The following is a 12,966-nucleotide window of genomic DNA, read 5'->3' on the forward strand; positions in this document are numbered from 1 at the left end:
CCCTGAGCACCAGTAGGAATGGCATACGACGAACTGGCCATAACGCCCCCCCCCACACACACCATTTCCATCTCCCTGCACCACTGGGGTGTAGGATGTAGAGCTGGGAAGGAGGGAAGGGTGGGAGCAAGATGTTTTTAAGATTTATTATCCTGCTCCGATTTTGTTAGTAATAAATTCAGTTAATATTCCCAAGATGAGTCTGTTTTGCCTGTGACAGGAACTGGTGAATGATTTCTCATGGACCTTATCTCAACTCATGAATCTTTTGCTTTATTTTCTCTCCCCCGTCCAGCTGTGGAGAGGAGTGACAGAACAGCTTTGGTGGGTGCCCAGCATTCACCCTTGGTCAACTCACTACAGACTGGAATGCTTTCATTAAGTCAAGAGGCAGGTATTTATTTTAGACATTGTAACAAAAAAGTTGAATCACATCTTAGAGCATTTCACTATTTATGGCTGCTGGGGATAAGCCTTCTGCTGCAAGTGGACCATTTATGGATAAAAAGGATCCTCTGCAAAACCCATGTTTTGAAATTGGAACACAGCAGAGGATTTATGGTTCCAGACATATCTTTTATTTTTATACCTTCCACTATAAAGGTTAACATTTTCAACGCCCATGTCCATAAGAAAACAGTAGCAATTATTTTATATCCCCCCCATCCCATCAACAGCACTACAGCCATAGCAATGACTTGGTTATGTATTAGATTTCTGCAGAACTGGCAAAAGCAGGAAGTTAAGGTTTCGTTTCTTTGAGTGATGGCAACATGTATTCATGCCAGGAGTACTAGTTAGCACACCCACCCAACTCCTGACAGAGAATACTCTTCATCACCTGAAGCCTAGTTTTTAATATCTTTTTTTTTCAGGATTTCAAGATTAACTTCCAGAACTTCAGCTGTACTTGTAGGTAAAGTAAGTTCTTCAGGCAAGTATAATATTCTGCAGTAATGCCAAAACACTTCTGATAGCTCATTATCATGCATCAAATTGGAAGTGGGCAGAACTGTATGAGAATTGGGTCCAAAATATCTTCCTGCAGCTAGAAACTAGAGGGAAATTCCTCTTCATGGAGAATCAGAGTGGTTACGCACATTGTACTTCACACTCAATCACTGAACTGTGGTAATATTTTGTTTCATAAATTCCAATTTAGCATGTATTTTTAAAAAATTACTATTCCCTTCTTAAATAATTTTTTTCCTAACAGATGATTTTCTTTGCCTTGCTGGATCACGTATTATTACTTAAAAAGCCTTTCGAGACAGCCAATTTTTACAACCCTATCTGTGTGCCATATGTATGCTGGAAAGGACAAAGGCCTTGAAAGCTTGGTAACTAGAAGATTTTATTTCCTTCACAAATTAGGCATTCAACTTCAAAGCTCAACAGACAAACATATCTGAAGATCATCACATGCAGGTATGTGCTTTCTCAGTTTGGACCTTATTCTTCTGCTTCTCAGTGCCTTACAGTTTAATATATCCTTTCCTTTTACATGTATATGCTATGTAGAGGAATACCATGGACTACAGTTACAGGGTTTTCTTTAGTTCAGTTATTTAAGACAGTCCACCCCGAATGTCTCTGAGCCTCAGTAAGTTCTGCAGACAAAACAGCCAGTATGAAGAAACATCTTGTGTCTATAAAAATACTTGATTAGCAGGAAGTTAGTTTATAAGTACCAGATGAAGCCAACTAAGAGAAAGTAACCATGTAAAATCTTCAATCACAGAACACCATCCACTTCTGCTTAAAAGACTGGCTTTGCTCTTCCATTTCCTGAATTCCTCTCAAGACCAAGCCCTTAGGAGGGCACAGCATTCAGACATGCTCCTGGAAGGTTGCAGTACTGCAGTAGAAAATAAGCTGTCAGTTGAGGAAGGCTCACTATACAATTAAAATCTTGCTATTGATCCAGGTAATATCAAATTCATATGGTAAATGTAATTTCCACCAGTTCACTCTGAATTCTGGGACCTCCAGACACGGTTATAAATACAAATACTCTGCTGTGGATGTAGAGAGCCCAGCCCACTGCTCATGCACACACCTCCTCTACATGATTTAACAACCACCACTCACTCAGAGTCAGACATGTATCCAAACAACTACCATCAGCAACAACTGCACCTAAGCTATCTCCACAGGCTAACACTACTGCACTCCTGCATTCTTCACTGCAGTATTTCATAAGTGGGAGAAAATGCCAGGTCTTAACATATTCAGTTTTGTTGATTCTGCAATGTAAAATGAACTTCAAAAATATTCATTTAAAAATAAACAATTCCATTTCTGGAAGCAAAAAAAGATTTTGGATTAAGGCAAGCATATTTAAAACTAAAATTCAGCTGTCAGAAGATATGCTTTTAGTTAATGAGAAGACATTGAAAGAAACACAGATTTTGGTATTAGTATCTTCTGGACTAAATCCTCCACATACATTTTATTAACTTACCAATGCCAACTAAGGGTTTTATCATCTAAAAGGCATGAAACAGCTTTTAAGTCCCTGTGAGGTGTGTGCAAGACCTGAGACACTCATTTTTCACTATCTGGATTTCTAAATAAAAACAGAATTGAAATTAAGGAATAGCTTTAGCTTGTGTTTTTCAGAAGTTATGTACTTTGTTTAATACTCCATCTCAAACACCCGCTTTACTAAAGAGATCCCAGGAACCATCACAGTGAAATAAAGAAAAAGAAAGGAGTGGTGTTTTGGCTTGAAGTGACAATGTCAATAATCGTTCAGAAAACAGCACCCGAAGCACAGAATTAACAGCTTGTAATTTAAATCATGTATTCTGCAGTTCTCCCTCTCTTTGAGGCTCGTTAAGAGGTGCTAAGGAAACAGCCAAGTACTACCACCGCTCTGCAAATTGCACACCTCAGTCTCAGAGCACAGAGCTCGCTTCTCAGTGGGGGTGAGATGGACCTTCAGGTTAAAAAAGGAAATTCTGGTTTGAGCAAAACATTACTTGAGAAAGAAAGTGTAAAAATGCTGTGTGAAACTTCCTGCTCACATGCTTAACTGACAAAATGCCAGCTTAACTTCTACTTGAACATACACCATATTTACTCTGGGTCTTATGACCTGAAGATGCTGGAGGCATAGGAGAAAAAAAAATAAACATAACTGATTTCAAGGCCATTCTCACTTTCTCTGATTACAAAGCCAGTCTCAAATAAAGAGGTCTAGATTTTGCACTCCATCATAGTTGAAGAATGTTGTAAACATTATTATTACAGATAAAATTGACAACATGTCTGCTTAGGACTGTGAACAGATGGACACAAAAAAAAAAAAAAAAAACAAACCAGACCAACCCTAAAAAGTCCCCTACTTACTTTAACATTAAATCATCAGTTCCTGAAGCACCACATTCCATGTATGGGTACTCCAAACAAAAGACAAGAGCACTAGAATATGGCAAATTGAGATACACAGTACTGGAATATGTCTTGATCCTTGCTCAAGCTACGTTCCGTACAGGAAATACTTTCCCTGTGAGAAAACTCTTCCTATATACTTGATTTTATTATTATTATTATTATTACTTGATTTAATGAAATTTAGCAAAAACAGAAAAGAAAGCATAAGAACAAACTTAAAGCATAAGAAATTTGTCAGTGGGAGAAGATAAAGTAGTTTAAATTATCTGCCTAATGGTGGGAAAATATAAGAAATGGCAAGAAACCTACCTACAAAGGCAACAGGAGAAGAAAGAAGAAACGGGAAAAGAATAAGAAAAAAGAAGAGGAGCTAAATCCAAATGCCTTGTGTTATATCTTAGGGATGTTAGAACCTATAACCAAATTTACCCAGACAGTGGTCAAAGCTTCTAGAATGTAAGCAAGACAGAAAAAGCTGTGGGAAACATACTAACAACCATTTAGATAAAGGAGGTTGTATAAATGGATATATACAACAGTAAGATCATGACAAATACCATTTGGTCACTTCTTTTCCATCTTCTTACCTTTCACGTACGAGAATTATTAAAAATCATACAGGGGAATTCTAGGGGAATTCTAGGCCAGAACCTCTGCTAAGAGGTAAACTCAAAAGTGAACATCTGCAACCTGGAAGAAAATTAATCCTAAAATGTAACATATCAAACCAGCTACTGTTTACGTTGTTATTCAGTACTCCTGTTATTTGTATAAAAATAATTTGTAGGCATCCATTATCTGCTTTAACGATAATTACGCATTTTACTGTCCATCACTTGGTGGACTCATCTTGATGTACTACAATAGGAAATTGACTAAAGTTGAGATTTCCCATCCGTTCGATTATTGCCTCAGCCTTTTCAAGTAGCAATTATTATTCTTTTAAGATTATTTAAGATTATTTACTCTATTTAAAGAATACTCAAAATAGACAAATTAAGTCATAAAGCACACCGAAACCTAGGTATGGTCAGATTAGGTTAGTTACTATTTAACGGAAATTAGCAGCTTCCTGTTGTCAGGCAAACAACAAGTAACTTCCATTTCAAGCTGCAGTATTTTATGCTCCTGAAAATAACTGGGCCATAACCTTCATTTCAATAGGATTCCACGTGAAATTTGCTTCCAGATGAAATAAAGACAAGTATATAAATATACTAGAACATTTTAGTTCCTTCTTCCTGCTTTTAAGTATGTCCCAAGTTCACCAAGTTTTGTCTTCCACATACAGGTCTTGGATCTCCTTCCACTGCAAAACTCCTCCTCACTGGATCTTTTGTGCTTGGTTCCACAATCAATACTCTTTCAAAGCAAATTTGCTATTTAGAGCTGACGAGATAAACAGAGCTGCCATCAGTCAACCAAGCCAGTGAGTGCAAACAGCTCCTCACCTGGCGTATCCAACTGCTCGGGGAAGTTTTGACCAGGCAGTCTGTGAGTGGTTTCACTACCACGTTACGTGAAGCAACTTGCAGAGGAGCGAGTAAGACACGTGCAGACGGAGCATCGCTTGGGCTGCGCTTTGCTTCGCTCATGTGTTTGTGCTGCCAGGTAGGGCTTTGAACATGTACAGAGACACGTGTGTCTAGAGACACAGAGACCTCCAGAGCGGTGAGTCTGCCCATCCTGGCTTCTAAAAAGGGTAAGCCCACACTGAACTGTGATCTCTTTCATTTAATTAGTACATTAATAGATACAACTAGTTCAACTGGCAGAATTTCAGGATTTTTGCAAGTAGTACTTCAAACCCAAACTCACGCATCTCAGAAAAGTCTTTTACCACTATCGTACAGATCAACAGCATCACCACACTCGTTGACCCTGCCTCAAGAACCACAGATCGGTCCTGTGCCCAAGCACACCCTGGCGAGGGGGACGACTCACTCTGGGCGAGGAGAAGCACTTCTGGAAAAACAACTGGGAGAGCAGCCCGGGAGGAGCGGTGGAGCTTCGGCGCCCCCGAGCAGCAACCCCGTACATCCTCCACCCACACAAACACATGGAGGCGCGGCCAAACTCTCCCAGCGCTGCTTCGGGCAGCTCTCACCTGGAGAGCGGCTCCCACCTGGGGCTCCGCAGCACCGAGGGCCGGCGGGGCAGGGGGCGGCAGCGACCCGGCCCCAGACCCAGCTGCGAGTTCCAGCGGCACTGGCGGGGGCCCCAGCGGGAGCACAGGGCAGGGGCAGGAGCAGGGGCCGGGGAAGGGGTCGGGGCCGGACCCGCCCGGCGCGGCCCCCGCGGAGCGCAGCGGAGCGCGGCACTTACTGTGTGGCGGCGGGGCGGGAGCAGCGGCGGGAGCGGCGGCCGAGGCTGTGCGGGCGCTGCGGGCTGGCGGCGGTCGCGGCTCCCCGGCGGGGCCCGGGGCGGGGCGGCAGCGCGGCCCGGCCCGCCCGAGCCCCGGGGCCGGAGGCGGGAGCGGAGCCAGCCCAGCCCCACCCGCCCCGCCGCGGGTCGCACCCCAGCCCCGCCACCGCCTCTCGCCGCTACCACAAGAGGAGTTACAATTAGTGCAAGAGCAGGCCCTGTACGCTGAAGCATTTTAAATTTTGGCAGCAGCTTGCTGCCGCCGGGCTCGTTGCGTGCTCTACTCGTGCCCAATGTAAGACTAGAACAGGGGAACTTATCCTTCTGCCTCTGCTAAAGGTGGGAAGACCAGAGGGGTGAAGCTCCCCAACACCTTCGCAGGTTTTCAACTTTAAATGAAACAGAAAAGGGGTTAAAAAAGTTAAGTTGTGGCAGACATAGCCATCACTACGTCGGCCTCATTCCACTGCAAAATGACTTAGTTCTACTCAGTTCCACTAGTTACACATTGGGGAAAAAAAAAAAAAAAAAAAAAAAGGAAAACAAAAAGGAAAAAAAAAAAAAGTGCTCACCCCTCCCAAAACACCAAAAGGCTAATACAAGGAAAGCCAAAGTATGAGAAGCTAAGGTGTTGGGGGGGGGGAGGGAGGGAAAAAATCATGCAGATTTTAAAGCTAGGAGTGGGGAAGAATAAAAAACACCAAGAAAATTGGTAAATCAATATCTTTATTTTATAGAAAGTAGTTTGATCAGTGTGCTGAACCTGCCATTAGCGGTGGTTTTGCTATTTTTAATAAAAATAAACATTTGAAAAAAATTACCTTAGAGAAGTTATCATCTCCAAGCATATCTCCATTTAATCACTGTTGCTTTTTTTTTTTTTTTTTTTTTTTTGTAACTATTGCAACTAATCTAACACTGGGTGCTCTTAAGAGGAAGGGAGTGGTACCTAATGCAGGGTATCTGAACAGTTTATTTCCTGCAACTGGTAGCGAGGTTCCTAAAATGCAGTAGAACATGTATGACTTCACGTTGCACCACTGTGGCATGGTACAAAATCTGCATCTAAATTCCATTTTTCTCCATAAACATCCTGCAACATCAGCTGTCAGCTGAGAATTTTCGAGTGAAAAGTCACACAGCAAGCCAGTTTAAGTACCCAGATGGCCAGAGTTTTAACTTCCACAAGTTACTGAAGTAATCCTAAAGAACTTGGATCAGGTATCTGTTTGAGGTAACTGAATCAGTTAGCAACACAAGAATGACACACTCTGATAGCATTATGTATTTCTACACAGACAAACACAAGTAACAACTGCCAGTCTATGATATTTAAAAGGGACACTATCAACTATATGCCAAGTTACTTAGTCTGGACAACACATTATTTTTGACTAAGCACTCATAAATGCAAATTTTATGTTCAATCTGTGCATGTGGCTATTTCAAGCACAGAACCTTCCGCCGGCACAATTACCCTTAAGTTTGAGTAACTTGCATAGCAACAGGTAAGAAGCATTAATCGCTGTAGGACAAAGAATAGTTTTAAATTCAGTTCTTCTCCAGTGACTAGATTTCAAGCTGAGAGTGTCCCTTTAAAAGTTACAATTACAACAGAAGTTAACTCATTTTAACTCCATCATTACAAGAAAGCTACCAATAATCTGTCTTAATAGCTAAACATCAATGAACACTATATAAGCAAACAACTGATTCGTAAATGAAATAGCAGCAACATGGAATTCTAGAAGGTTGAGTTTCTGCAGGATTTATTGGAAAGATTATAAAGGTGTGGCAAATACATTGTGATTTTACATAATTTACTTTTGAGAATAGCTTATAGTAACTATAAACATTATTGAAACTGCCTGCCCACGGTCAGTACTATTCTGGTATATGCATAAGTTTGCCAGGATTTTTCATAGTGCAGCTTTACTCGGAAAAATGACAACATTGTATGTCTTGGCAAATTACATACAAAAACTGCTCAGTTTGCAGACGGTAAGACAGCTTTTTGTGACTGCCAGTACAATAAACTTGAGCTTGAAATATTAAAGCTAATGAGATATAAATATTTAAGGACAAAACATCAAGGACATAATTATATAATACTGCCATGATTTTTGCACATGTAACTTTGTTAGTTCAGTGGATGTATAAAACTGATACATGTATATAAGCAGCTACAAAGTCACGGTTTCAGCTGATTCTAAAGGACTGTGCTACTGTTTACTCCACTGTTTTCCTTCTTCCATAAGAATACAGGATATTAGAAACTCAGCCACTTAACAGATACAACATACCCATTGGGCAAGTCTGTTTTGTAAGGTGGTGTCACTTTTAGTTACTTTTTCTGGACCATCACTGTACTTAAACTGTTTTGATATCAAGTTCTATTTCAATCTAGTGTTAAGGAAGAACAAATACAATTGAATCACTGAACAGCTGTACCAGTTTGAAATGCCGTCACATGTTTCTTCATGGCAAAACATTCACATTCTTTTTATTGCACAATTTGAAAATTCAGGTTATGTGCATAAAAACCTTCATAGTGTTTGCACTGCAACTTGCGAAACATACATTTAAAATGACCTTAATACATTTTACAAAATCTTTTTAAACAACTTTATATTCTTAAGATAAAAGCATCCTGAGAATGTTACATAGTTCATTTTACAAGCCCTTCATTTCTGCTAAGCTTTGTTTATCCCCATAGTTCCTAATTTGACAAGTTTATTTTACAGTTAATATCTTGGTGCTATATTTCACAAAATATCTTTTAGCAAAAAGTACACCACTGGCGTTCAAGTAATCCAGCCTCACATCTAATTTACAAATTAAATCTCTGTCAAGCTCTCAAGTAAGGAAAAGTAAACCAAAATACAGAAACAGTTTAGCTGACTAAAAAAAAAAAATGTAAAGGCCTTGTGCATTAATAATTTGGTCAAACATTTAAGTTATGCAGTTTAATATTTTGGCAAAAAATATCCCAAACTCCATCTATCCTTTCCAATCTTTTTTTCTTGCAGTTGACACCAGATGTAAACATACAGTACAAAGCCTGACATGGTTGAAGTACTTTGCTGTTGAGTTTTTTCCTTTTTCCTTTTTTAAAGTACTTAGGAAAAGCAGACAAACAAGAATGTAAGTGCTAAGAATGAACTGAGTATCTTTGGGCTAAATAAAAACTCTTACTGGAAAAAAAAAAAGGCAAAAATAAATTAGGTTGGGTTTGGGTTTTTTTTCCTCTACATACAGCTAAATAAATAGTCTCTGAAGAAATTCTAGTGCCATATCCTAAAGCAGTATCTTCCTTTATCTTTTTGATCAAGACTAAGGCTTCACACATAATCTTGACTATTTTACTAGGAAGATATCCATTCATATTTACATTTTACTTTTGTAAAGGGAGTGTTCAGGATTAAAAATATATTTATTTTCAAAAGGTAAGCCTGCCATCCTGATGGCAGTGATTTAACCTATAGAACAGAAGACAAGATACAGAACATCCTTCAGTTTCTTATACCCAGATGAGAGGAAGGAGATCAGGCAAGTAAAGAGAGGTAAACAGCCTGGATTCCAGGAATGGATACAGAGAGTGGCTTGTTACACGAATGCTTGCATGACCAGGAGCATTCACTCCTACAGACTTTGTTTCTCTTCTACACACAGGTATAAATTTTTATTGTCAGCTGACTAAATAAGTTGAGAAGAGAGACAGTTATGGCTGCCACAGTGAAAAAGAATATTATCTAGGTTTCCATCTGGACAGACGCTTTTAGAAGGTGGCCAGGTGTTGAATATAAGCAGAGGTCATGCCCAGATGGTACACTCCAGGTGGGAGTGTAACTATCTCAAAAGGAAGAGTAAACCACTTCAACAACATCTTCATAATATTATAACTATATAATTTGTAATTCTATATAGCTTTTATTTTAGGCAACAATCAAAATCTGAAGGACCTTGTTAATCTTTAAGGCATTAGTGCATCAGGGACTAAAAGCTCCAGGTAATAAATAGAGGGTTAGGGGGCAGAAGAGAGGGAGGTCAAAGGGGAGAAAGGAAAAAACCAAAACATCTTTGTCTCACAAGCTATCACTGTGCATTTGCTTTGTTGGTTAGTGCCAGGAAGAACATTTTCAGGGATGGCAGAAAGGGGAATGTTATTCACTATTTTAAGAAGAACATTAGATCATAAATTTCACATCATTTTTTAACACATCCTTTAAAGGGCTGAATCTATCAGGCAAGATTCTCATCTTTACTGTTCCATCAGCACCACAGGAGAATATGTGATTTGCTGGTCCTGTCTCAATTTGCATGACTCCCGTCCCAATGTTTCTGAAGAGAGACTGTCGAGCATGCTCATTTATGAAGGTGTGAAGAAGATTAAATGTAGACAGACTCCACACCTGAAAGATAATCAAAATATCAATCTCCTACAAGGAAAATTACCATGATCTTAAAATTCAGCAGTCATGAGTCATGGAGAAACTGGACTACATTTTGCATTTATTTTTCTGACACCAACTGTAAAATACGTAGCAATATGTAATTACACAATTATAGAATATTAATATTCATTTTCTATAATAGGGAATATATACAGGGACTAAGGTACTGCTAATTAAAAGGAGGACTGCAATGTAAGACTAATATTTTGTAATTAAATTAGTAAATGTGAAAGTCAGGGTTGAGAACAAATGCAGTACATATGGTATCTGATTGTTCCACACCTGTACAAGACTCTTTCTGAATGTACACGTCATCTCAACTCCCTCCCCCTCATTAGTACCTTTATGTTGCCTTCAGCAGATCCTGTGACAAAATACTCTTCTGTAGGATCAACAGCAATTGCTTTGACTGGAGAATCATGACTCTGAAGTAATTGTTGCTGCTGTTTTTGGCGAAGATCAATTACACATGTAAAGCCTTTTCTGCCTCCAGATATTAACAGTTGATGTTTTGGAGCATATGCCAGCACAGTTGCTCCACTATCATGACAGACAAAAGCTGAAAACCAAAGCAAAGTAATTTAAATAAAACACAGTACTAAATTCAATTTTCCATCAAATTCGAATGGTTCGAAACAGTAGCAACAGTGACTTGGATGTTTGATCACAACCAGCCCATTTGTTGCAGTACCATATACATGTAATCCCAGGTTCACATCAGACATTCTCAAGATACATTATTCTCAAAAAAATCATTTTCTTTTTATCCCTGTGTAATCACAAACTATTAATCCCACCAGAAACAGATTATTTTCAAAGTCTCTAATGTTTGTTATTTTAAGGCATATAATTTTCATCAGAAATGGCTCCTAAACTACTTGTCCAAGTATCTTACAAGTTTCCACTGGTTATTTTACTAATAATTTGCTGCTTTTCACACTTACTTGGATATCTACTCCCCCAAATCAGTGGAGGAAGTGAATGAAAATTACGATTTCCAGAACTAAACTCAGTATATTTCACTAGTAGTTCAAACGCTAAATTTATATTTCGAGATTCCACATGTCCTTCACATCCAATCAAGCATTTGTCATTACTCTAAGTAAATGGAGTTCACAACTCTCTGATCTTAATTCTGTATTTCAGATTTTGAAATCTGTTGTATTTCTTGCAACAAAGTATTAGTAATAAACCTAATGAAACCTTGCTAAATATTTATTCTATCTCCAAAAGCATGCTTACACAAATAACTCTTCTAAAGCATATTTGTAGTACTATCTGTGTATACTATTTATCTATATAAACCATTGATAGTATGTGGCATAATACACAGAATAGAAGTGCCATGGGAGTGGACAATCTTTGAAAGCAAAATGCACTACGAGTAGAGCAGTTAAGTTCATCTCTTAATTCAACTATGAAATTTACTACACAAATGTGAGATCTTATTTATCTGCTGGTTCAATACATTCATAAAAATATCAATTAATATTCTCTATAAAATTAGGTCTGTTTATTCATATACTTATCTTCAGACAACTATAATCATGTCCTTGTGTCTTTATTTTGTCTAATATTTAATTAATAAATTTTGTGTAGGGGCACTCTGATTGATGAATACAGACACAGCCTTAGGAACTTTAAACTGGAGGCTGTCGATACACGTTGTACAAAAACATATCTCATAACCTTGCTAAAAACTGCAGTTCTGACAATGTTATAGCTATTGTCTTCTTAACATGCCACTCACTACGTGGGGGAGCTGCTCAGAACCTTTTAAAAAGGAACAGAAATGTTTAGCTGTCAGGAGTTGCACTTGTAGTGCAAAGACACAAGGTATGCAGAGGAAAGTGTTCTGAAAGTGTGCATGAAACAGATCATTTATACAGAGCACTAAACAATTTCTCAAAAATCTGGTTTTACGTTCCTGCTGGTGCACTTACACTGAACAGCATAAGATGATTTACTGCTAATGTTAAAATTACTTCCCACAGTAACTTTTCCATAAAGAAAGACACAAAAATACACATTTTCTACTGTGATCAAATATTTTGGTGGTTGTATTTTGCTTACCATGCACCAAGCTATTTGTGGGTGAAACCAAGGTATCCCAAAGACAAATATTTCTGTAGATAAAAGAAAGCAGTTTAAATCAGTGACAAATTTTCTAATGTATTTTGAACACCTGAGAAGCCATCTGAACCTTAAAAACAGTCTTTCAATGAATACTTTTGAGAAGACCTCAAGTTACTTCCATAGTTATACACATACTGCAAGAACATGCCTTCTACACAATCATGACTGGCTATTCTCACAAAGGGATTCCTACTGAGATGACAATCTGCTGTAGCTGAACTCAGAGGAAAGTCAGCGGTTGTTATGTTTCTTGATCAATACTTACTTACAAAAACAAGTGTGAAATGAAGAGCTATGCTAGTTGTAATTTAAGACAGGCTCATTTGGTAAGAACAGAACAGAATAATTCAGCTGGAAGTGACCTACAAAGATCATCTAGTCCACCTAAGGGCTGACTAGAACTTAAAGCATGTTACTAAGGGCCAAATGTCTCAAACATGGAGAGGCTTGGGGTACTGACCACATCTTAAGGGAGCCAGATCCAGTGTCTGAACTGCTTCTTGGGAGAGAGTTTCCTGATGTCTAGTCTGAACCTCCCTGGCACACCTTTAAGTCATTCCCCATCCTATCACTGGATCCCAGGGAGAAGAGGACAGGACCTCCTTCTCAACTT

The 12,966-nt window shown here is 38.9% G+C and overlaps 1 protein-coding gene across 5 annotated transcripts in view; it reads right to left on the reverse strand.

The window, feature by feature from the left end:
- Positions 1–7,510: 7,510 nt before the first annotated feature.
- DMXL1 (Dmx like 1) overlaps positions 7,511–12,966 on the reverse strand; it is a 76,808-nt gene continuing 71,352 nt past the window's right edge. For 4 of the 5 annotated variants that reach the window (XM_027881476.1, XM_027881467.1, XM_027881494.1 and 1 more), the window contains 3 exons: positions 12,291–12,343; positions 10,559–10,776; positions 7,511–10,175 (listed from right to left, as the gene is read on the reverse strand). In XM_027881476.1, the coding sequence (XP_027737277.1) occupies positions 9,951–10,175; positions 10,559–10,776; positions 12,291–12,343 (496 nt within the window). In that variant the 3' untranslated portion in view covers positions 7,511–9,950. The remainder of the gene's footprint in view (positions 10,176–10,558; positions 10,777–12,290; positions 12,344–12,966) is intronic. The other variant, XM_027881485.1, reaches the window with a different exon arrangement.

This window comes from Empidonax traillii, unplaced genomic scaffold (genome assembly GCF_003031625.1).
Source record: "Empidonax traillii isolate 1590-97213 ecotype Southwest subspecies unplaced genomic scaffold, ASM303162v1 scaffold7:size3022706, whole genome shotgun sequence".
Taxonomy (NCBI): domain Eukaryota; kingdom Metazoa; phylum Chordata; class Aves; order Passeriformes; family Tyrannidae; genus Empidonax; species Empidonax traillii.